At 37.1% G+C, this 25,009-nt stretch overlaps 2 protein-coding genes across 5 annotated transcripts in view; one reads left to right on the top strand and one right to left on the bottom strand.

The window, feature by feature from the left end:
* ZRANB3 (zinc finger RANBP2-type containing 3) overlaps window positions 1-25,009 on the top strand; it is a 303,348-nt gene that overhangs the window by 57,735 nt on the left and 220,604 nt on the right. The gene's annotated exons all lie outside the window — the stretch shown is intronic.
* Window positions 24,220-24,489, bottom strand: LOC128778861 (small ubiquitin-related modifier 2-like). The gene has a single exon (XM_053909326.1). The coding sequence runs from the start codon at window positions 24,487-24,489 to the stop codon at window positions 24,220-24,222; it is 270 nt and encodes an 89-aa protein (XP_053765301.1).

Below are 25,009 nucleotides of genomic sequence, written 5' to 3' on the forward strand. Positions count from 1 at the left end.
GGTTTTTTTTTTTTATCATGAATGGATGTTGTACTTTGTCAAATGTTTTTTCTGCATCTACTGAAATGATCATATGGTTTTTATCTTTTCTCTTTCTTGATATGGTATATCACGTCAATTGCTTGGCAAATATTGAACCACACTTGTGTTTCAGGAATAAATGCCACTTGATCATGGTGAATGATTTTTTTAAATGTATTGTTGGATACAGATTGCCAGCATTTTGTTGCAGTTTATTGCATCTATGTTTATGGGAGGTATTGGCCTATAGTTCTCTGTTTTTTTTGTAGTATCTTACCTGGTTTTGGTATCAGTAATGCTGATACCAAATTCCTTCTATGAAGCTTTCCTTCATCTTCTATGTTTTGGAATGGTTTGATAAGAATATGTATTAACTCTTTAAATGTTTGGTTGAATTCACCTGTGAAGCCATCTGGTCCTAGACTTTTGTTTGTTGTGAGTTTTTTGAATACTGATTCAATTTCATTTCTGGTAATCTGTATATTCAAATTTTCTGTTTCTTCTTGATTCAGTTTTAGGAGGTCATATGTTTCTAGGAATTTATCCATTTATTTTTGGTTGTCTATTAGCATATACTTTTTTTTATAGTAGTCTCTTAAAATTTGTATTTCTGTGGTATTGGTTGTTATTTCTTTTATTTTGTTTCTTATTTTTGCTTTGATTTTGTTTACTTGAGTCCTCTTTCTTTTTTTCCTTTCTTTTTTTTTCTTTTTTTTTTTGTATTTGGTTAAAGGTTTTTCAATGCCGTTGATCTTTTCAAAAACCAGCTCCTGGTTTTCTTGATCTTTTCTAGTGGTTTTTAGTTTCTATTCCTTTTATTTTTGCTCTAATCTTTTTTTGTTTGTTTGTTTGTTTTTATTTTTGAGACAGAGAGAGACAGAGCATGAATGGGGGAGGGTCAGAGAGAGAAGGAGACACAGAATCTGAAACAGGCTCCAGGCTCTGAGCTGTCAGCACAGAGCCTGATGCCGGGCTCGAACTCATGGAGTGGGAGATAATGACCTGAGCCAAAGTCGGACGCTCAACAGACTGTGCCACCCAGGCGCCCTGCTCTAATCTTTATTATTCCTTCCTTCTACTGAGTTTGGGTTTTGTTTGTACTTCTTATTTTAGCTCCTTTAGGCATGAGATTAGGTTGTTTTTTTTCAGATCTTTCTGGCTTCTTGAGGTAGGCCTGTATTGTAATAAACTTCCCTCTTAGAACAGTTTTTGTGGCATCCCACAGATTTTGGAACATTGTGTTTTTATTTTCATTTGTCTCCCTGTGTTTTTTTTTTATTTCTTTGTTTTCTTGGTTGACCCATTAATTATTTAGTAGCATGCTATTTAACCTCCATGTATTTGTGCTCTTTCCAGATTTTTTTCTTTTGGTTGATTTCTAGTTTTATAGCGTGTAGTCAGAAAAGGTATGTCTTATGATTTCAATCTTTTTGAGTTTGTTGAGACTTGTTCTGTGGCATAATATGTGATCTGGAGAATGTTCCATGTGCACTTGAAAGGAATGTATATCCTACTGTTCATGGATGGAATGTCCTGGATACATTTGCTAAATCCCTTAAGTCCAGTGTGTCATTCAAAGCCTCTATTTCCTTGTTGACTTTCTGTTTGAATGATCTGTCCTTTATTTCTATTTTTTTTTAATTATTTTTTTAAATTTACATCCAAGTTAGTTAGCATATAGTGCAACAATGATTTCAGGAGTAGGTTCCTTAATGCCCTTTACCCATTTAGCCCATCCCCCTTTCCACAACCCCTCTAGTAACCCTCTGTTTGTTCTCCATATTTAAGAGTCTCTCAGGTTTTGTACCCCTCCCTGTTTTCTATTATTTTTGCTTCTCTTCCCTTATGTTCATCTGTTTTGTGTCTTAAATTTCTCATATGAGTGAAGTCATATGATATTTAACCTTCTCTGACTAATTTCACTTAGCATAATACCCTCTAATTCCATCCACGTAGTTCTTTTCTGCTTTGTCAAAGATTAGTTGGCCATATGCTTATAGGTCCATTTCTGGGTTCTCTATTCTGTTTCATCGATCTGAGTGTCTGTTTTTGTGCCAGTACCATACTGTCTTGATGATTACAGCTTTGTAATACAGCTTGAAGTCTGTGAATGATCTGTCCTTTAAAGTGTGGTGTTAAAGTACTCCACTATTATTGTATTACTGTTGATTAGCTCCTTTATGTTTGTTATTAACTGTTTTATATATTTGAGTGTTTCCATGTTGGGTGCATAAATATTTACAATTGTTATATTTTCTTCTTGGATTGTTCCCTTTATGATTATATAGTATACTTTTTTGTCTTTTGTACAGTCTTTGTTTTAAAGTCTACTTTGTCTCATGTAAGTATTGCTTCTCTGGCTTTTCACTTCCATTTGTATGAAAAATGCTTTCCCATCCCTTTACCTTCAATTTGCATGTGTCTTTAGGTCTGAAATGAGTGTCCTCTAGACAGCATGTAGATGTGTCTTGCTTTTTTATCCATTTATTCACCCTTTGTCTTTTGATTGTAGCATTTAGTTCAATTACATTTACAGTCATTAATAGTATGTACTTGTTGATGTTTTATTACTTTTTGGATTGTTGTTTTTGTACTTTTTTCTGTTCCTTTCTTCTCTTACTCTATTGTCTCATGATTTGTAGACTTTATTTAGTGATATACTTGGATTCTTCTCTTTTTTTCTCTTTTTACATACCTTGTAGTGTTTTTTTGGTATGTGGTTACTATTTGGTTTGTATATAACATCTTTTGCATATAGTAGTCTATATTAAGTTGATGGTTGATTTAGTTTCAAGCCATTCTTTACCCTTTTCTTCCAACATTTTAGGTATATGGTATCATACTTTACATTTTTGTATTTTGTGCATCCCTTGACAAATCCCTTGATTTCATAAATACACTTATTTTTACAGTTTTTACTCCTACTTATGGTCTTTCCTTTCCACTCAAAGAGCCCCTTGAATATTTCTTGTAAGGCTGGTTTAGTGGTCATGAATTCTTTTAACTTATTTGTCTGGGAAACTCTTTATCTCTTCTATTCTGAATAATAGCCTTGCTGAATAGGGTATTCTTGGCTGCAGGTTTGTCTCTTTCAGCACCCTGAATGTATCATGCCACTCCCTTCTGGTCTACAAAGCTTCTGCTGAAAAGTCAGCTGATAGTCTTATGGGGTTTTCCTTGTATGTAACTGTTTTCTTTCTTTGCTGTTTTATAATTAACTCATTATCACTACTTTTTAGCATTTTAATTACTATGTGTATTGGTGTAGAACGTCTTGGGTTGATTTTATTGGAGTTCTCTATCTAGATCTTGATTTCTGTTTCCTTCTCCAGATTCCAAAGTTTTCAGCTATTTTTCAAATTAATTTTCGGACCCCTTTTCTCTCTGTTCTCCTTCTGAGATCCTTATAATGTGAATATCATTATGGTTGATGCTGTCACCACCTTCCTTATTTTCATTTATTATTATTATTTTTTTTTTATCCTGTTCATCTTGATTGCTTTCCATTATTCTATCCTCCAGGTCACTAATCCATTCTTCTGCTTCCTCTACTCTATTATGTCTTCCATTTAGTTTATTTTTAATTTTATTTATTGAGTTCTTCATCTCTGATTCGTTCTTTTTTATATTTCCTATCTCTTTGTTAAGGGTCTCATTGAGGTTTTCCACTCTTTTCTCAAGTCCAGTGAGTATTTTTATATCCATTACTTTAACTTCTCTATCAATCATATTACTATCTCTATTTTGTTTAGGTCTCTTCTGTGATTTTTGTCTTGTTCTTTCTTTTGGGACATATTTCTCTGTCTCCTCAATTTTATCTACCTTTCTGTGTCCTTTTTTTTTTTTTTTTTTTCTCTTTAATATAATTTATTGTCAAATTGGCTAACATACAGTGTGTAAAGTGTGATCTTGGTTTTTGGGGTAGGTTCCCATGGTTCATCGCTTCCATATAACACCCAGTGCTCATCCCAACAAGTCCATCACCCATTTTCCCCTCTCCCCCACCTCCCCATCCACCCTCAGTTTGTTCTCTGTATTTAAGAGTCTCTTATGGTTTGCCTCCCTTCTTTTCTGTAACTATTTTTTTCCCCTTCCTTCCCCCATGGTCTTCTGTTAAGTTTTTCAAGATTCACATATGAATGAAAACATATATCTGTCTTTCTCTGACTGACTCATTTCACTCAGCATAATACCTTCCAGTTCCATCCACATTGCTGCAAATGGCATGATTTCATTCTTTCTCATTGCCAAGTAGTATTCCATTGTATATATAAACCACATCTCATTTATCCATTCATCAGTTGATGGACATTTAGTCTCTTTCCATAATTTGGCTATTGTTGAAAGCGCTGCTATAAACATTGGGGTACATGTGCCCCTGTGAATCAGAGCTCCTGTATCCTTTGGCTAAATTCTTAGTAGTGCTATTGCTGGCTCGTAGGGTAGTTCTATTTTTAATTTTTTGAGGAACCTTTACACTGTTTTTTCAGAGTGGCTGCACCAGTTTACATTCCCACCAACAGTGCAAGAGGGTTCCCGTTTGTCCACATCCTCGCCAGCATCTTTTGTTTCCTGAGTTGTTAATTTTAGCCTCTGTGTCCTTTTCTATGTATTAGGAAAGTCATCTATGTTTCCTGATCTTGAAAGCAGTGGCCTTATGAAGATGGAGTCCTGTAGTCCCCTGCTGTGCCAGGGTCCCTTGTTCACCAAGGGACATTTCAAGGATATCTCTATTTGTACACCCTGCTGTTGTGGCTGAGTTGCTTTTGCCTTCAGAGCAGTTGTCTGCTATGGCTCTCTTTGCCTGTTGTGGATAGGGTTTGGTCTCTGTGTTGTTAGTGGGCCAGTCTGGGTCCTTCTTGGGCTTATGTTGGGTCAGAACAGGCGTTTGCCAGAGATGCGGTAGCACTGAACCACAGGGCACTTTCCCTGTGTTGACCCCTGAAAAGCTTTCATTGGTGGGCAGGCCTGCAATCAGGCCACATGTCTACCCCCTAATCTACTGTTGGGGCCTCTGGCCTACTGTAGTTATATTCCCCTCTACCTGGGGCAGGAGTAGGTTTGGAGTGGTGCTAGCCCTTGTCAGGACTGCTTGCATTCTTCCAGGTTTGTAACACCACTTAGAATGGGCTCTGGCCAAGGCCTGTGGAAGGGGCAGATCTTCAGGAGAATGCAGGGTTGAAGCACCCAGTGCCGGCAGGGTTTGCACCAGTTTGCTACATTAGGGGACCTGCAGCTGCCATGACCTTGCAGGCAGTTGGAGGTGGTGGATTCACAGAAACACATATGGGAGAGTGTAGTGTTAGCAAGGTTTGCCCAGGTCTTCTGTAGGAGGAGATGTGGAACTAAGGCTTGGCTGGAGGGCGCATGTCAGTGTGCTGTTAGCAATTTAGGTAACAAGTATTGATATCACACTGGTGAGGGGCTTATTTTATTTTAATTAATTTAGATTTAATTTGTCTAGTGGCTACCATAATGGATAGCACAGCACTATAATAATTCCATAGGATTAGACTTGATGTTAGGTATGAATTATACATGTTATATGTTTATTTTAAGGCAAAAATAAAGTACTTAATTGAATTTTGCCTTGAGAAATCTTATTGGAGCAAGGAGTATAATTTATTAAATTGAACACTTAATACTTATACAGGAAATAAGAAATTGCTTTACTCAGCAGAGACCTTATGAACTAAATTTACTTCAGTTTATTTTATGCAAAAATTATTAAATAGGAAGTTGAAAATATTAGCTAATTGATAACGTTTTTGGATCGGTGGAAGATTTTAAGATCAAAAGTTGAGAGCCATTTGGTCAATTTTCTATTTAAGCAGTAGACAGGAAAATAAAAATTATAGTTGCAGCAGGGAATTCTTGTGGCTGCATTTATTTAAATAACACAAACAAAAACAAACAAACAAAACTTTGAAATAGCAAATCTCAGCCAGATCAGGAAGAGATGTTTTAAAATACACTGCCTCTCCCACCCCATAGTGAGCACCTTCCCACCCTGTGAATATTCTGATATTTTTCCCTTTCTGTTTCAACTGATTTTGTGTAGTGAGAAATGTCAGTGGTGGTGGTATACATGCCTATGAACATGATGAAGACAATGGGGGGTGGAGGGGGGGAAGACTTCACAGCCCAAGTTTTAAACTTTATTGTTTGGGATAAATCAACTAAAGATTTGTTACTTTAAATTCTTCCTGTTTTTAATTTAAAAAGTTTTATTATTACCACTGTCAAATTAGTGTAAATAAATCAGGTAGCCAAATTCTTTTTCTCCTTTCTTTTCATTGTTAGTATTCCAGAAGATTTTGTTGTAATTTTGAATAGATTCCACTAAAGATGACTACATTGTTAAAAAGTTTTCTTCATAAGGAAAATTTCTAAATAAATGGATGAAACTTCTTTTCTTTATTCACTTCTTTTTCAAATCTTAATTTTTTTTCTGATTTTCAAAGATAGGTAGAAATTTAAATAACTTTTTTTTTTTTTTTTTAAATCAAAGCATTATAAGTTTTCAGTGGAGCAAAGGACTCTGGTTTCTTCTCTCAGGGCCTTTCTTCAACAGAATAGTAATAGGACATTTATAATAGGAATTTGTAGTAATATCCATTCCTCTCTGGGCAGGGCATCCTTCTTTCTTTTTCCTTTGATTTGAACTTCAGACATTACAATGGACAGATTGGGGCACTAACACTGTCAGAATAAGCTGAAAATGTATTGAGATGAGATGAGTTCTATTAGCATATTGATGGCACTGCATCCCAAAATATCTCATGTGTATGAGAAATTAAGCTTCTCATGTGTATGAGAATAATCTTATGTTTTAATTGAGAGAAGAATGGGGCAGGGGTTAACAGAGTGGAATGATTTTATTTATGCATAATTATCAATTTGATCATTAGATTATTATGATGCTGTGAATTATGAGAATCTGGCAATCTGTCATACATGTGAGAAATGTCATAATCACTCTTTTTTTCCCATATTCAGTTATTCAGGAGTAACATGTTTGTGTAAAAGAGGTTCAATAAACCTAGATTAGAATTTCGCACCCACAATGTTTGTCTGCTGGACTAGCTGCTAAGAGTCCTGAGTTCTAGTTTTATCCTAATGTTAATTATGTTTCTGACCTTGATCAACATACTTAACTTCCCTTGGTTAGTGTTTTATTTTTCCCTTCAAATCTTTATTAGGGTTTTCCAGAGAAACAAAACCAACCACATACATATATGTACATATATACATACATACATATATACACACATATATACACACATATACATATATATACATATCCACACATATACATACATATACATATGTACATACATATATACATGTATAACACACACATGTCTATGCGTGTGTGTGTGTGTTTCAAGATTTATTATGAGGAATTGGCTCACATGATTGTGGGGGCTGAAAAGTTCTAAGATCTGCAGTTGGGAAGCTAGAGATGCAGGAGAGTCGTTCATGTAGTTCCAGTCCACATGTGAAGACCATAGAACCAGGAGAGCCAGACATAAGTTCTAGTCCAGAAGATATAGGCTTGAGACTTAAGAAGAGCTGATGTTTCAGTCCAAGACAGGAAAAAACTGTTGTCTCTGCTTGAAGATAGCAGGGCAGTAGAAGTTCCCCTTTACTTATAGAAGGGTTAGCCTTTTTGCTTTATTCAGTTTTTAACTGAGTGAATAGGATTTACTCTGGTTAGGGAGGACAATATGCTTTACTTTGTCTTCTGATTCAAATGTTAATCTCATTCAGAAACACCCTCACAGACATATCCTGAATGTTTGCCCAAATGTCTAGGTAACCAAAGACTCAGTTAAGTTGAGCCATAAGTTAACCGTCATAATGTTGCCCTCCCCCTCCCTGCTCTTTGAAGGCTAGGAAATACTTTAGTATATTCAAAATATTACATATGAAGTATTGTTTCTAATAAAGCAAAGTAATAAAATTAGTATTGTCAACCTACAGCCCAACTTAAAAAATAGAACATTAGTGATAATGTGGAGAACAAAGGCAAAAGAAATGTAGATAAAATTAAATCTCCTTACAACTTGCATCCATTTGACAAGTACTTGAGGCAAGAGTGACCTTCCTCAAGGAACTTAACAGCTGCCTTAATGTTAATACTTTGCTACAGGCAAAAAGCAACCTTAGCTTGACAATAGCCAGACCTCCAAGATCCTGTAAGTCTTTTTTAACATATGAAAATTACTTTGGAAGCTTCCTTTATCTCTGCCGTCCCCAAAATATATGTTAGGAATCATCCTTCAAACTTATGGCCCACTGATATACATCTGAAGGGTCTCATGACTCATGTTTTACTAGATAGTAGTAAATAACTTTATCTTTTAAAAATATTTTTTTTAACATTTATTTTTGAGACAGAGACAGAGCATGAACGGGGGAGGGTCAGAGACAGAAGGACACACAGAATCTGAAACAGGCTCCAGGCTCTGAGCTGTCAGCACAGAGCCCGACGCGGGGCTCAAACTCACGGACCGCGAGATCATGACCTGAGCAGAAGTCAGATGTTCAACCGACTGAGCCACCCAGCCACCCCAGTAAATAACTTTATCTTAACAGCAGCTAGCCCCTTAAGGTCCTAGAAGTCTTGCTTCCAAATTCCTTAGAGACTTAAGCTATCCTTAACCCAGACTGACTAAAAAGTATATCACTCCTCACTATCCCAGTGCAGCCCTGTCTGCACACAGGTCCTGTCCCTGTGCTTTAATAAACCCACATGTTTGCACTGAAAACGTCTTTAAGAATTCTTTCTTGACCATTCACTCCTGGACTCCAACATCACATCAAGTGATACTACTGAATTTAATTCAGGGTGTTTTCTAATTTTTGAAATATTAAAGTATTACGATAGATTTCTATTTTTTGTCATAAACTTTTCTGATTTAAGTAATGTTTATTGAAATTTGCATCACTTTTTTTTTTATCATCAATAGAGCTCAGTATCCCTGTAGTATCAATCTCATAAGTTATTGAGCGATTAATTTAGTATATAATAAAAGTGATTATTCTTTGAACTCTAGACTTAACATTTCCATTTGCATGTCTAATAGATATGTCAAAACAATACATCTAAAACCAGTCTATATTACAGATTCAGTGCAATCCCGATCAAGATTCTAGCAACCTTTTTATTTTTGTAGAATTGACAAGCTGATCATAAAATTCACAAAATTTGTGTGGAAATGCAAAGTACCCAGAAGAGCCGAAGCAATTTTGAAAAAGAAAAGCTCACATTTCCCTATTTCAAAACTAATTCAGGGGTGCCTGGTTGCTCAGTTGGTTGAACATCCAACTCTTGGTTTTGGCTCAGGTCATGATCTCATGGTTTGTGAGTTCAAGCCCCGGTTGGGCTCTGTGCTGACAGCTCAGGGCCTGGAGCCTGCTTTAGATGCTGTGACTCCCTCTCTCTCTGCTCCTCCCCTACTCATGCTCTGTCTCTGTCTCTCTAAAAAATAAATCAACATTAAAAAAATAAAAGAGAACAAAACAGAGGGTTGATGGAGGCAGGTGGGTGGGGTATGGGCCAGATAAGTGATGGGTATTAAGGAGGGCACTTGTTATGATGAGCACTGGGTGTTTTATGTAAGTGGTGAATCACTGAATTCTACTCCTGAAACCAATATTGTACTTTATATTAACTAATTAGAATTTAAATAAAAATTTGAAAAGAAAAAAAGCCAATAAAGTGTGTATAAAGGGAACATACATGAACATAATAAAGGCCATATATGACAAGCCAAGAGCTAATATCTTTCTCATTGGTGAAAAGGTGAAACCTTTCTCTCTAATATCAGGAACATTAGAAGGATGCCTATTCTTGCCATTTTATTCAACATAGTATTGGAAGTCCTAGCTACAACAATTAGATAAGAAGAAATAAAAGGCCTGCAAATTAATGAGGAAGAAATAAAATTGTTGCTATTTACAGGTGACATGATATTGTGTATAGAAAACTCTAAAGCCTACAAGACAATGTTAGAACCAATCAATGAATTCAGTAAAGTAACAGGATACAAAATCAGTATACAAAAATCTGTTGCCTTTCTATATATTAAAAGTGAAATCTGAGATAAATTACAAAAACAATCCTATTTACAATTGCATCAAAAAGAATGAAATACCTAGGAATAACTTTAACCAAGGAGGTGAAGGACCTTTATGCTGAAAACTTATAAGACATTAATGAAAGAAATTGAAGATGCAAACCAATAGAAAGATATTTCATGCTCATGTATTAGAAGAATCAATATTGTTAAAATGTCCATACTCCCCAAAGCAATCTATAGATTCAGTGCAGTTCCTATCAAAATTCCAATGGAATTTTTCACAGAAATAAAACAATCCTAAAATTCATATGAAACTACAAAAGATTCTGAATAGCCAAAGCAATCTTGAGAAAGAAGAACAAAGCTAGAGGCATCACACTTCTTGATTTCAAACTGTATTTCAAAGCTATAGTAATCAAAACAGTATAATACTTGCATAAGAAACAGCCACATAGACCGATGGAACAGAACAGAGACCAGAAATAAACCTACAAACATATATGGTCAATTAATCTACTATAAAAGAACCAAGTATATACATTGGGAAAATGAGAGTCTTTATTGGTATTGGGAAAACTGGACCAATATATTATACCACATGAAAAAATTATCTTAAAATGGATTAAATATTTGAACATAAGGGGCACCTGGGTGGCTCAGTTGGTTAAGCATCCGACTTCAGCTCAGTTCATGATCTCATGGTTTGTGAGTTTGAGCCCCACGTCAGGCTCTGTGCTGAAAGCTTGGAGCCTGGAGCCTGCTTTGGATTCTGTGTCGCCTTCTCTCTCTGCCCCTCCCCCACTTGTGTTCTGTCTCTCTATCAAAAATAAAGAAATGTAAAAAATAAAATATTTGAACACGACATAAAACTCCTAGAAGAAAACACAAGCAGTAAACTCCATGACCTTGGTCTTGACATTGATTTTTTCCATCTGACACCAAAAACATAGGCGACAAAAGCAAAAGTAAATAATTGGGACTATATAAAATTTAAACTCTAAGGTGTGCCTGGGTGGCTCAATTGGTTAAGTGTCCAACTTCAGCTCAGGTCACGATCTCACAGTTTGTGGGTTCAAGCCCCATGTTGGGCTCTGTGCTGACAGCTTGAAGCCTGGAGTCTGCTTCAGATTCTGTGTCTCCCTCTCTCTCTGCCCCTTCCCTGCTTACGCTCTGTCTCTCTCTCACACAAAATAACAAACATTAAAAAAAAAAAAAAACAAAAAAAAAAAACCTGCACAACAAAGGAAACCATCAACTAAATGAAAAGGTAACCTACCAAATGGGAGAAAATATTTTCACATTATGTACCTGATAAGGGGTTAATATCCAAAACATATAAGGAATTCATAAAACTCAATATCAAAAATAAACAGTCTGATTAAAAAATGGGTGGAATAGCTAAATAGACATTTTTTTTCAAAGAAGACAGACACATGGCCAACAGACACATGAAAATCACTGATCATCAGAGTAATGCAAATCAAAACTACAATGAGATACTACCTCACATTTGGAATCTGTAATCAAAATGGCAAGAAATAACTAGTATTGATGAGGATGTGGAGAAAAGGGAACCATGTGCACTGTTGGTGGGAATGTAAATTGGTACCACCAGTATGGAAAACAGTATGGAGGTTCCTCAAAAAATTAAAAATAGAACTACCATATATTCAAGCAATTCCACTTGTGAGTATTTATTCAAAGGAAATGAAAACACGAATTTGAAAAGATACATGTGCTGCCCTGTTTATTGCAACAAGCCAAATACCCATCAACTGATGAATTCATGAATGAAAGTTATGTATCCATACAATGGAATATCATTCATCTGCAGAATGGAATGAAGTACGGATACAACATGGATGAATCTTGGAAACATAACTGAGTTAATGAACCTAGACGAAAGGCAACATATTAAATGATTGCATTTATATAAAATTTCCTGGAATTGCATAGTGCTGATAGTTGCACTACTCTGTGAATATACTAAAAATCACTGAGTGCTCGCTTCGGCAGCACATATACTAAAGTCACTGAATTTTACAGTTTAAAATATTGAATTTTATGGTATGTGAATTGTATCTTAATTTAAAAATACTGGATTTAGTGATTTTTCCCACTAAACCTGCCCCTTCTGGTCTTCTGTTTCAAAAGCTATGGACCATTTGAAAGGTGTTCTAATATTAGAGGTGGCAAATTATTGAATTGGAAAGAGACTCAGGGAGAGGTGCGCCTGGGTGGCTCAACTGGTTGAGCGTCTGACTTCTGATATCAGCTCAGGTTGTGACCTCACATTTGGTGGGATCCAGCCCCTTGTCAGGCTCTCTGTTAACAGTGTGGAGCCTGGTTGGAATTCTATGTTTCCTCTGTCTGCCCTGCCCCTGCTTGCACTCTGTCTCTTTCAAAAATAAATAAATGAACATAAAAAACTAAAAAACCTATGCCTTTAAAAAAGGGAGGGAGAGACTCAGAGACAATAGAAGTGTGAAGTTCTCCAGGAATTGACTGTTTACCTCCCTTTTGTACTTCAACCTACCCAAAAATCTTTGCCAGGAATCATATAATGAAGTGGTCTAATTTCAGATCAGTAAGTGTGGCTTTCTAGATTCCTTGGAAAAGTCACAAAGTTTTGGGTGGCTGGAACAGTTCAGGATGAATGAGAACTCCCTCACCCACAAAATTAAGTAGATTGACAAAATCTGCCACAAAGCACCTCCCATCTTTCCTCTAAAAATTGATTGTTATAAAAAGTGTTTGAACACAATGGCTGTGACAAGACCAATAGCTCTTCACTCCAAATCCATTTCCTTTTCTTCTTGGGTATACACCTGGATACATTTCCTCACCTCTGTTATAGGTAAAAGTAAGACCATGTTACTAAATTCTAGGCAATGAAATACTAGCAAAACAGACTTTGCGAATGTGCTCCTTCACTTTCCATTTCTGGCAGTCAAATGGAAGGGCTAGGTAATGGCAAATTCTCCAAGGTCCTGTGTCCCTGAGTTACCACATGGAAAAGAGGTGCTTACCAACTAGAAACACCCCTGCTGTATTACTGTATGATTAGAAAATAAATTCCTTTTTGGTTGAATACTTACACACTTTGGGGTCTATTTGCTGCTACAGCCAAGCTCACCATAATTAACATGGGTGACTGCAGTTCTAACAAAAAATAATGGCAAAACAGAAGAAAAATCTCCAAAGTAAGTATTTTGACAGATAGAAGCATATTGGTACTAGATATTTTTGTATCCTTATGAATATTTTTGAAACTTGTTCTAGGACATAGCAAGTTTATTTAGAAATCGTTTGATCTTTTTAGGTCTTTTAAAAAAGTTTAGTCAAGTAGGACCAACGGAGTGATGAATCTAGGGCTAATTTTGCCTTACTATAAAGCAAGACCCTTCCGAGTGCCCAGTATTCCATGAATTCCTGGTCTGGAGATTTTTCTCTCAGATATTTGAAGTGAGTGTTTCCTTGGATTTAGGCATTGCCTGATCAGGAGTTGGACAAAGAGGGGACCCTCTGTAGATTCCTGGAAGTCTCAGGGCAGCTCTTTTGTCTTTACTCACCTGTATGAATTTTTTTTTTTTTAACTTTATTTGTTTATTTTTGAGAGAGAGAGGGAGAGAGTGCATGTGCGAAGGTCAGAGAGTGAGGGAGACAGAGAATCCCAAGCCGGATGCAGGGCTTGAACTCATGAGCTGTGAGATCACCACCTGAGCCGAAATCAAGAGCTGGTTGTTTAACAGACTGAGCCTTAAAAACCATTGTTTTAATTTATTGTGTGCGTGTTTTTAGTTGTTTTAGGAGGGGGATAAATCTAGTCTCTGTTATTCCATTTTAGCTGCAACTCTTTGTATAATTGTAAGAGTAATATAAAAAGCAATAGGAAGAGGTTCTGAAGCTTTATTGCTTCATTTTAAATGGTGGCCCTTAGACTCAGCAGCTGTTTAATTTTGGGCAAGTTACTTAAGTTCTCTGTTTCAACTTGCTAATCTATAAAAGGAAAATAGTAATAATACATTCTATAGGATGTTTGTGAGAATGAAAATAGTTAGTGCATGTGAAGTGCTACAAAAAGTGAAGGGCATATAAGCTCTCAGTAAACAAGTTGCTCTTACTATTATAATCATAGAAAATTTCTAATGCAAAAAAACTTTGGAGTGAGGGAGTCCTTTGTTTCAGTATCAGCTCTACTATTTACTGTGGCCTTATTTAGCCTCTTTTAATCTCATTTTGCTCATTACAAAAAGTGAATAATGATAACACCTACTCATTAAATAATTGTGTGGGTGAAATAAAATGATAATAGTACAGCACTTGGCACAGTTGCCGGGCACAGATTAGGTACTAACTGATTGTTTATTATTTGGGTTATCTATTGCTACATGATAAATTGCCACAAAACTTAGTGGTTTACAACAGCAGTTATTGTTGTATTATCTCTAATGGTTCAGAGGTGTGGCTAGGCTCAGCTAAGCAGTTCCCATTCAAGGTCTCTCCTATAGTTGCAGACAGTGCCTGGACTGGCCTGTTGTCATCTTGAGGACATCTTAGTCACATATCTTGCACTTGATTCAAGCTCTTGGCTAGGATTTCTTCAAACCTTCACAGCATGGTGACTGAATTGTAAGAATAAGCACGCCTACAGGATTAGGCAGAAGCTGTATCCCCTTTTATAATAGCCTCAAAAGTCACCTAGTGTTATTTTGACTGTAGTTATAAGCCTACCTAACTTCAGGAGGAGAGTCAACATCACCTTGCAAGAAGACCATATGTGTAATGGGAAATATTGGTGCAGTCATTTTTAGATAATACAATCTGCCACGGTTAGCTATGGTTTTCATGTCCATGTTTACAAATATGAAAACATTTTACGTAAAATTTTAGTTTGCCCCCCCACACCACACTTTATAAAATTTTTCATGTACTTTTTAAAGCTTTTTTAAAACGTTTTTATTGTTGTTCCAGTATTTAACATACAGTGTTATGTTAATTTCAGGTGTACAATATAGTATTTCAACAATTCCATACAACACCAGGTACTCATCACAACAAGTGTACTCCTTAATCCCCATCACCAGTTTAACCCATCCTCCATCTCCCCCCACCTCCCCTCTGGTAACTCTCAGTCTGTTCTCTATAGTTAAAAGTCTGTCTGTTTCTTGGTTTGTCTTTTTGTCCCCTTTGCTCATTTGTTTTGTTTCTTAAATCCCACATATGAGTGAAATCATACGGTATTTGTCTTTATGTCACAGACTTATTTTGTTTACTGTCTAGATCAATCCATATTGTTGCATATGACAAGATTTTATTCTTTCTTATGACTAATATTCTATTGTAGATAAATATCACATCTTCTTTATCCATTTAACAGTCGATGGACACATGGGCTACTTCCATATCTTGGATATTGTAAATTACGCTGCTATAAACATCAGGGTTTGAATTAGTGTTCTTTTGGTAAACACCCTGTAGTGCAATTGCTGGATTATAGGTTTAATTCTATTTTGAAAATTTTGAGGAACCTCCATACTGTTTTCCACAGTGGCTGTACCAGTTTACATTCCCACCAACAAGACAAGATAGATGATAGGTGTACCTTTTTCTCCATATCCTCACCAGCACCTGTTGTTTCTTGTATTGTTGATTTTAGCCATTCAGACAAGTGTGAGGTGGTATCTCATTGTAGTTTTGACTTACATTTCCCTGATGATCATTGATGTTGAGCATCTTTTCATGTGTCTGTTGGCCATCTGTATGTCTTCTTTGGAGGAATATCCATTCATGTCTTCTTACCATTTTTTAATTGGATTATTTGTTTTTTGGGTTTTGAGTTTTAAAAGTTCTTTATATATTTTGGATACTAACACTTCATCAGATGCACTTTTGCAAATATCTTCACTCATTCCATATATTGCCTTTAAGTTTTATTGATTGTTTTGTTTTCCTTTGCTGTGCGGAAGCTTTCTTTTTGATGTAGTCCTAAAGTTTACTTTTGCTTTTGTTTTCCCTTGTCTCGGGAGACATATCTAGACAAAGTTGCTATGGCCAATGTCAGAAAAGTTACTGCCTGTGTTCTCCTCTGAGATTTTTATAGTGTCAGGTCTCACATTTAGGTATTTAATCCAAAAGACCTATATTTGTATATAGTGTAAGAAAGTGGTTTACTTTCATTCTTTTCATGTTGCTGTCCGGTTTTCCCAACACCATTTGTTGAAGAAACTGTCTTTGTCTCATTGGATATTCTTGCCTTCTTTGTCAAAGATTAAGTGACCATAAAATTGTGGGAGGTTTATTTCTGGATTATTCTGTTACATTGATCTATATGTCTGTTTTGTGCCAGTACCATATTGTTTTGGTTACTACAGATTTGTAATATAACTTGAAGTCCAGAATTGTGATGCCTCCATCTTTGCTTGCTTTTCGAAGATTGCTATGTGTATTTTAGATTTTTGTGGTTCTTTACAAATTTTGGGATTGTTTGTTCTAGGTCCGTAAAAAATGCTGTTGGTATTTTGATAAGGGTTGCATTAAATGTGAAGATTCCTTTGGGTAGTATAGATATTTTAATGATTTGTTCTTCCAGTCCATGGGCATGGCATGTCTTTACATTTATTTGTGTTATCTTCAATTTCTTTAATCAGTGTTGTATAGTTTCAGAGTACTAGTCTTTCATTTCTTTGGGTAAGTTTATATCCAGGTATCTTATTATCTTTGGTGCAATTGTAAATGGGATTGTATTTTAATTTCTTTTCTGCTGCTTAATTATTGGTATGTAGAAATGCAATAGATTTCTGTACATTGGTTTTGTATCCTACGACTTTATAGAATTCATTTATTAGTTCTAGCAGTTTTTTGGTGGAGTCTCTTGGGTTTACTTTACTGCTTTGGATGCATTTGATTTCTTTTTGTTGTCTGATTGCTGTGGCTAGGACTTCTAGTACTAGATTGAATAAAAGTGGTGAGATTGGGCATTCTTGCCTTGATCTTTTTTTTTATTAATATGAAATTTATTGTCAAATTGGTTTCCATACAACACTCAGTGCTCATCCCAACAGGTGCCCTCCTCAATGCCCATCACCCATCCTCCCCTCCTACCCACCCCCCATTAACCCTCAGTTTGTTCTCCATTTTTAAGAGTCTCTTATACTTTGGCTCTCTCCCACTCTCACCACTTTTTTTCTTTTTTCCTTCCCCTCCCCCATGGGTTTCTATTAAGTTTCTCAGGATCCACATAAGAGTGAAAACATATGGTATCTGTCTTTCTCTGTATGGCTTATTTCACTTAGCATCACACTCTCCACTTCCATCCACGTTGCTACAAAGGGCCATATTTCATTCTTTCTCATTGCCACGTAGTATTCCATTGTGTATATAAACCACAGTTTCTTTATCCATTCATCAGTTGATGGACATTTAGGCTCTTTCCATAATTTGGCTATTGTTGAGAATGCTGCTATAAACATTGGGGTACAAGTGCTCCTATGCATCAGTACTCCCGTATCCCTTGGGTCAATTCCTAGCAGTGCTACTGCTGGGTCATAGGGTAGGTCTATTTTTAATTTTTTGAGGAACCTCCACACTGTTTTCCAGAGCAGCTGCACCAGTTTGCATTCCCACCAACAGTGTAAGAGGGTTCCCAATTCTCCACATCCTCTCCAGCATCTATAGTCTCCCGATTTATTCATTTTGGCCACTGACTGGCGTGAGGTGATATCTGAGTGTGGTTTTGATTTGTATTTCCCTGATGAGGAGTGATGTTGAGCATCTTTTCATGTGCCTGTTGGCCATCCAGATATCTTCTTTAGAGAAGTGTCTATTCATGTTTTCTGCCCATTTCTTCACTGGATTATTTGTTTTTCGGGTGTGGAGTTTGCTGAGCTCTTTATATGGATTTTGGACACTAGCCCTTTGTCTGATATGTCATTTGCAAATATCTTTTCCTATTCCGTTGGTTGCCTTTTAGTTTTGTTGATTGTTTCCTTTGCAGTGCAAAAGCTTTTTATCTTCATGAGGTCCCAATAGTTCATTTTTGCTTTTAATTCCCTTGTCTTTGGGGATGTGTCAAGTAAGAAATTGCTACGGCTGAGGTCAGAGAGGTCTTTTCCTGCTTTCTCCTCTAGGGTTTTGATGGTTTCCTGTCTCACATTCAGGTCCTTTACCATTTTGAGTGTATTTTTGTGAATGGTGTAAGAAAGTGGTCTAGTTTCATTCTTCTGCCTGTTGCTGTCCAGTTCTGCCAGCACCATTTGTTAAAGAGACTGTCTTTTTTCCATTGGATATTCGTTCCTGCTTTGTCAAAGATTCGTTGGCCATACTTTTGTGGGTCTAGTTCTGGGGTTTCTATTCTATTCCATTGGTCTCTGTGTCTGTTTTTGTGCCAATACCATGCTGTCTTGATGATGACAGCTTTGTAGTAGAGGCTAAAGTCTGGGATTGTGATGCCTCCTGCTTTGGTCTTCTTCTTCAAAATTACTTTGGCTATTCGGGGCCTTTTGTGGTTCCATATGAATTTTAGGATTGCTTGTTCTAGCTTCGAGAAGAATGCTGGTGCAATTTTGATTGGGATTGCATTGAATGTGTAAGTAGCTTTGGGTAGTATTGACATTTTAGCAATATGTATTCTTCCAACCCATGAGCACGGAATGTTTTTCCATTTCTTTATATCTTCTTCAATTTCCTTCATAAGCTTTCTATAGTTTTCAGCATACAGATCTTTTACATCTTTGGTTAGGTTTATTCCTTGGTATTTCATGCTTCTTGGTGCAATTGTGAATGGGATCAGTTTCTTTATTTGTCTTTCTGTTGCTTCATTATTAGTGTATAAGAATGCAACTGATTTCTGTACATTGATTTTGTATCCTGTGACTTTGCTGAATTCATGTATCAGTTGTAGCAGACTTTTGGTGGAGTCTATCGGGTTTTCCAGGTATAATATCATGTCATCTGCAAAAAGTGAAAGCTTGACTTCATCTTTGCCAATTTTGATGCCTTTGATTTCCTTTTGTTGTCTCATTGCCAATGCTAGCACTTCCAACATTATGTTAAGCAACAACAGTGAGAGTGGACATCCCTGTCATGTTCCTGAGCTCAGGGAGAAAGCTCTCAGTTTTTCCCCATTGAGGATGATATTCGCTGTGGGCTTTTCATAAATGGCTTTTATGATGTTTAAGTATGTTCCTTCTATCCTGACTTTCCCGAGGGTTTTCGTTAAGAAAGGATGCTGAATTTTGTCAAATGCTGTTTCTGCCTCGATTGACAGGATCATATGGTTCTTATCTTTTCTTTTATTAACGTGATGTATCACGTTGATTGATTTGCGAATGTTGAACCAGCCCTGCAGCCCAGGAATGAATCCCACTTGATCATGGTGAATCATTCTTTTTATATGCTGTTGAATTCCATTTGGTAGTATCTTATTGAGAATTTTTACATCCATATTCATCAGAGATATTGGCCTGTACTTCTCTTGTTTTTACTGGGTCTCTGTCTGGTTTAGGAATCAAAGTAATGCTGGCTTCATAGAGTGAGTCTGGAAGTTTTCTTTCCCTTTCTATTTTTTGGAACAGCTTGAGAAGGATAGGTATTATCTCTGCTTTAAATGTCTGCTAGAATTCCCCTGGGAAGCCATCTGGTCCTGGACTCTTATTTGTTGGGAGATTTTTGATAACCGATTCAATTTCTTTGCTGGTTATGGGTCTGTTCAAGCTTTCTATTTCCTCCTGTTTGAGTTTTGGAGGTGTGTGGGTGTTTAGGAATTTTTCCATTTCTTCCAGGTTGTCCAGTTTGTTGGCATATAATTTTTCATAGTATTCCCTGATAATTGCTTGTATTTCTGAGGGATTGGTTGTAATAATTCCATTTTCATTCATGATTTCATCCATGGTTTCATGGATCTGCTCTACAGTTTTTTTAGATTCTATATTGTTTTTTTCTGCTCTGATGTTTATTATTTCTCTTCTTCTGCTGGGTTTGGCATGTCTTTGCTGCTCTGCTTCTATTTCCTTTAGGTGTGCTGTTAGATTCTATATTTGGGATTTTTCTTGTTTTTTGAGATAGGCCTGGATTGCAGTGTATTTTCCTCTCAGGATTGCCTTCGCTGCATCCCAAACCGTTTGGATTGTTGTATTTTCATTTTTGTTTGTTTCCATATATTTTTTAATGTCTTCTCTAATTGCCTGGTTGACCCTTTCATTCTTTAGTAGGGTGTTCTTTAACCTCCATGCTTTTGGAGGTTTTCCAGACTTTTTCCTGTGGTTGATTTCAAGTTTGATAGCATTGTGGTCTCAAAGTGAGCATGGTATGATCTCAATTCTTTTATATTTATGAAGGGCTGTTTTGTGACCCAGTATGTGATCTATCTTGGAAAATGTTCCATGTGCACTCGAAATTCAGTATATTCTGTTGCTTTGGGATGCAGAGTTCTAAATATATCTGTCAAGTCCATCTGATCCAATGTATCATTCAGGGCCCTTGTTTCTTTCTTGATCATGTGTCTAGATGATCTATCCATTGCTGTAAGTGGGATATTAAAGTGCCCTGCAATTACCACATTCTTGTCAATAAGGTTGCTTATGTTTGTGAGTAATTGTTTTATATATTTGGGGGCTCCTGTATTCCGTGCATAGACATTTAAAATTGTTAGTTCTTCTTGATGGATAGTCCCTGTAATTATTATATAATGCCCTTCTTCATCTCTTGTTACAGCCTTTAAAAGTCTAGTTTGTCTGATTTAAGTATGGCTACTCCATCTTTCTTTTGACTTCCAGTAGCATGATCAATAGCTCTCTATCCCCTCACTTTCAATCTGAAGGTGTCCTCAGGTCTAAAATGAGTCTCTTGTAGACAGCAAATAGATGGGTCTTGGTTTTTTATCCATTCTGATACCCTTTGTCTTTTGGTTGGCGCATTTAATCCATTTACATTCAGTGTTATCATAGAAAGATATGGGTTTAGAGTCATTGTGATGTCTGCAGGTTTCATGCTTGTAGCGATGTCTCTGGTACTTTGTCTCACAGGATCCCTCTTAGGATCTCTTGTAGGGCTGGTTTAGTGGTGATGTATTCCTTCAGTTTTTTTTGGGAGAAGACCTTTATCTCTCCTTCTATTCTAAATGACAGATTTGCTGGATAAAGGATTCTCATCTGCATATTTTTTCTGTTCATCACACTGAGGATTTCCTGCCATTCCTTTCTGGCCTGCCAAGTTTCAGTAGAGAGATCTGTCACAAGTCTTACTGGTCTCCCTTTATATTAGAGCACGTTTATCCCTAGCTGCTTTCAGAATTTTCTCTTTATCCTTGTATTTTGCCAGTTTCACTATGATATGTCGTGCAGAAGATCGATTCAAGTTACGTCTGAAGGGAGTTCTCTATGCCTCTTGGATTTCAATGCCTTTTTCCTTCCCCAGATCAGGGAAGTTCTCAGCTATTATTGCTTCAAGTACACCTTCAGCACCTTTCCCTCTCTCTTCCTCCTCTGGAATACCAATTATGCGTAGATTATTTCTCTTTAGTGCATCACTTAGTTCTCTAATTTTCTCCTCATACTACTGGATTTTTTTTTATCTCTCTTTTTCTTAGCTTCTTCTTTTTACATAATTTTATCTTCTAGTTCACCAATTCTCTCCTCTGCCTCTTCAATCCGAGCTGTGGTTGTCTCCATTTTATTTTGCAGCTCATTAATAGCATTTTTTAGCTCCTCCTGGCTGTTCCTTAGTCCCTTGATCTCTGTAGCAATAGATTCTCTGCTGTCCTTTATACTGTTTTCAACCCCAGCGATTAATTTTATGACTATTATTCTAAATTCACTTTCTGTTATATTGTTTAAATCGTTTTTGATCAGTTCGTTAGCTGTTGTTATTTCCTGGAGGTTTTTTTGAGGGGAATTCTTCCGTTTCGTCATTCTGGATAGTCCCTGGAATAGTGTGGAACTGCAGGGCACTTCCCCTGTGCTGTCTCGAGTAACTTGCGTTGGTGGGCTGGCCGCAGTCAGACCTGATGTCTGCCCCCAGTCCACCGCTGGGGCCACAGTCAGACTGGTGTGTGCCTTCTCTTCCCCTCTCCTAGGGGCAGGATTCACTATGGCGTGGCGTGGCCCTTCTGGGCTACTTGCACATTGCCAAGCTTGTGGTGCTGGAGATCTGGCGTATTGGCTGGGGTGGATTGGCAAGGTGCACGGGGTTGGGAGGGCATGCTCAACTCGCTTTTCCTTCAGTGATCCGCTTCAGGAGGGGCCCTGTGGCACCCGGAGGGATTCAGACCTGCCACTGGAGGGCTGGATCCACAGAAGCACAGCGTTGGGTGTTTGCAAGGTGCAAGCAAGTTCCCTGACAGGAACTGGTTCCCTTTGGGATTTCAACTGGGGGATGGGAGAGGGAGATGGCACTGGCGAGCACCTTTGTCCTTGCCAAGCTGCGCTCTGTTGTCCAGGGCTCAACAACTCTCCCTCCCGTTGTCCTCCAGCCCTCCCGCTGTCTGAGCAGAGCTGTTAACTTATAACCTTCCAGATGTTAAGTCCTGCTTGCCGTCAGAACACACTCTGTCTGGCCCCTCCACTTTTGCAAGCCAGACTCGGGGGCTCTGCTTGGCCGGCGGGCTGCCCCTCCACCCCGGCTCCCTCCTGCCAGTCCATGTAGCCCGCACTGCCTCTCCACTCTTCCTACCCTCTTCCGTGGGCCTTTCGTCTACTCTTGTCTCCAGAGAATCCATTCTGCTAGTCTTCTGGTGGTTTTCTGGGTTATTTAGGCAGGTGTGGGTGGACTTAAGTCATCTGCAGGATGCGGTGAACCCAGCGTCCTCCTATGCTGCCATCTTCAAGCCAGCACTCATGAATGATTTTTTTAAAGTATTGTTGAATTCTGTATTTTGTTGAGGATTTTTCCATCTATATGCCTCAGGGATATTGGTCTATAGTTCTCTTTTTTAGTGATGTCTCTGTGTGGTTTTGGTATCAGGGTAATCCTGACCTCATAGAATGGAAGTTTTCCTTCCTCTTATATTTTTTGAAATAGTTTGAGAAGAGTAAGTATTTTGTCTTCTATAAACATTTGGTAGAATTTCCTGCGAAGCTATCAGGTCCAGGGCTTTTGTTTGTTGGGAGTTTTTTGATTACTGATTCAATATCTTTGCTAGTTATTGGTTTGTTCAAATTTTCTCTTTTTTGTATGTGTTTCAGTTTTACTATTTTATATGTTGCTAAGAATTTATCCATTTTATCTAGGTTGTCCAATTTTTGGGCACATACTTTTTCCTGATATTCTTTTATGATTGTTTGTATTTTTGTGGTGTTGGTTATTTCTTCTCCATAATTTCTGATTTTACTTATTTAAGTCCTTTCTGTCTCTCTCTTTTGTAGATCAGTCTGGGTAATGGTTTATCAGTTTTGTTGATCTATTCAGAGAACCAGCTCTTGGTTTCATTGATCTGTTGTGTTGTTTTGTTTCTATCTCGTTTATTTCTGCTGTAATCTTTATTATTTCCCTCCTTTTGCTGGTTTTAAGTTTTTTTTTTACAAGAAGTTTACTTAAACAAAAAGACACTTGATTTGAAAGGAAAACTAGCTACAATTCATTTCTTTTAGTGTAATTTATCCCTATTTAAAGACAGATTGCCCTACATGTAACAGCTATATACAAGAAAGTTATAAAACTGTTCTTGGTTTCACAATGATAAATGAAAAACATTAAAATTCTTCAATCAAACAAGTATGCAAGGATTTTTATGGTTTTTTTTGTTGTTGTTTGTTAAACAGTGAGAGCAAAATAACTTACTGGAATATAGAGATGAATGAGCATGCCAGTAATGGAGGATGGGGGTATTTTTATGGAACCAGTATTTTTGCCCATCCCATCTCCATTTGATGCTGGTCACAACATACCATTGGCCATTTAGTTTAAAACAATGCAAAATGCTTGTGCATATACACAGTTACTTTATATACAATAAAGGAATGGGGAAAGGAAAAATGAAGAAATAGAGAAAATTATACTATAGTAGTCAGGATATGGTGGAACCAAACTGTGGTTTTCTGAGAATGTCTCTTGGTCTGGAGGAACAGAGTTCTGGAGTAAAGTAGCAGGTTCCCTTTTTAGTAGACACCTCCTATCAGATTCTGGAACCCATTATTGTATCTTCATCCTCCATATCCAGTTGTGCAGGTGTATCTGTTGCATTGATTGGCTGTCCATCAGATTGGAATCTGATCTGCCTCATTGACAAATCTTGTTGTTCACAATAAGCTTCCATTATCTTACTAAGTGATATATGCATCTTAATACTAAACTGCCCCACAGAAGCATTCTGCCCTACCATCTTCAAATTACTATAATCATTGCTCTCAGTCTTGACTCCTTCCATGGGCTTTTCGTCCCCCATGGTGAGCCCTGGAGTCTCCTCAGCTGCTGTTTCACAAAAGAGGTACCAGTTCCACACTGAATGAGCATACAAGCACCACCAAGAGTGGCAGAAGACTTCTTTTTCTACCTCCTTTAGGTGTTAGGTTAGGTAGTTATTTCAGATTTTTCTGGCTGTTTGAGGCAGGCCTTTATTGCTACAAACTTCCCTCTTAGAACCACTTTTGCTGAATCCCAAAGATTTTTTGTCCATTGTGTTTTTATTTTCATTTGTTTCCATGTACTTTTTAATTTCTTCTTTGATTTCCTGGTTGACCTATTTATTGTTTAGCAGCACGTTATTTAACTTCCATGTATTTTCGTTCTTTCCAAAGTTTTTCCTGTGGTTGACTTCCAGTTTCATAGCATTGTGGTTGGAAAAGATATATGTTATGACTTCAGTCTTCTTGAATTTATTGAGTCTTGTTTTGTAGTCTAAAAAGTGATATTTTCTGGAGAATGTTCCATGTGCACTTGAGAAGAATGTATATTATGCTATTTTA

Source organism: Panthera pardus, unplaced genomic scaffold, assembly GCF_024362965.1.
Source record: "Panthera pardus isolate Hobbes unplaced genomic scaffold, ASM2436296v1 HiC_scaffold_10, whole genome shotgun sequence".
Classification (NCBI taxonomy): Eukaryota; Metazoa; Chordata; class Mammalia; order Carnivora; family Felidae; genus Panthera; species Panthera pardus.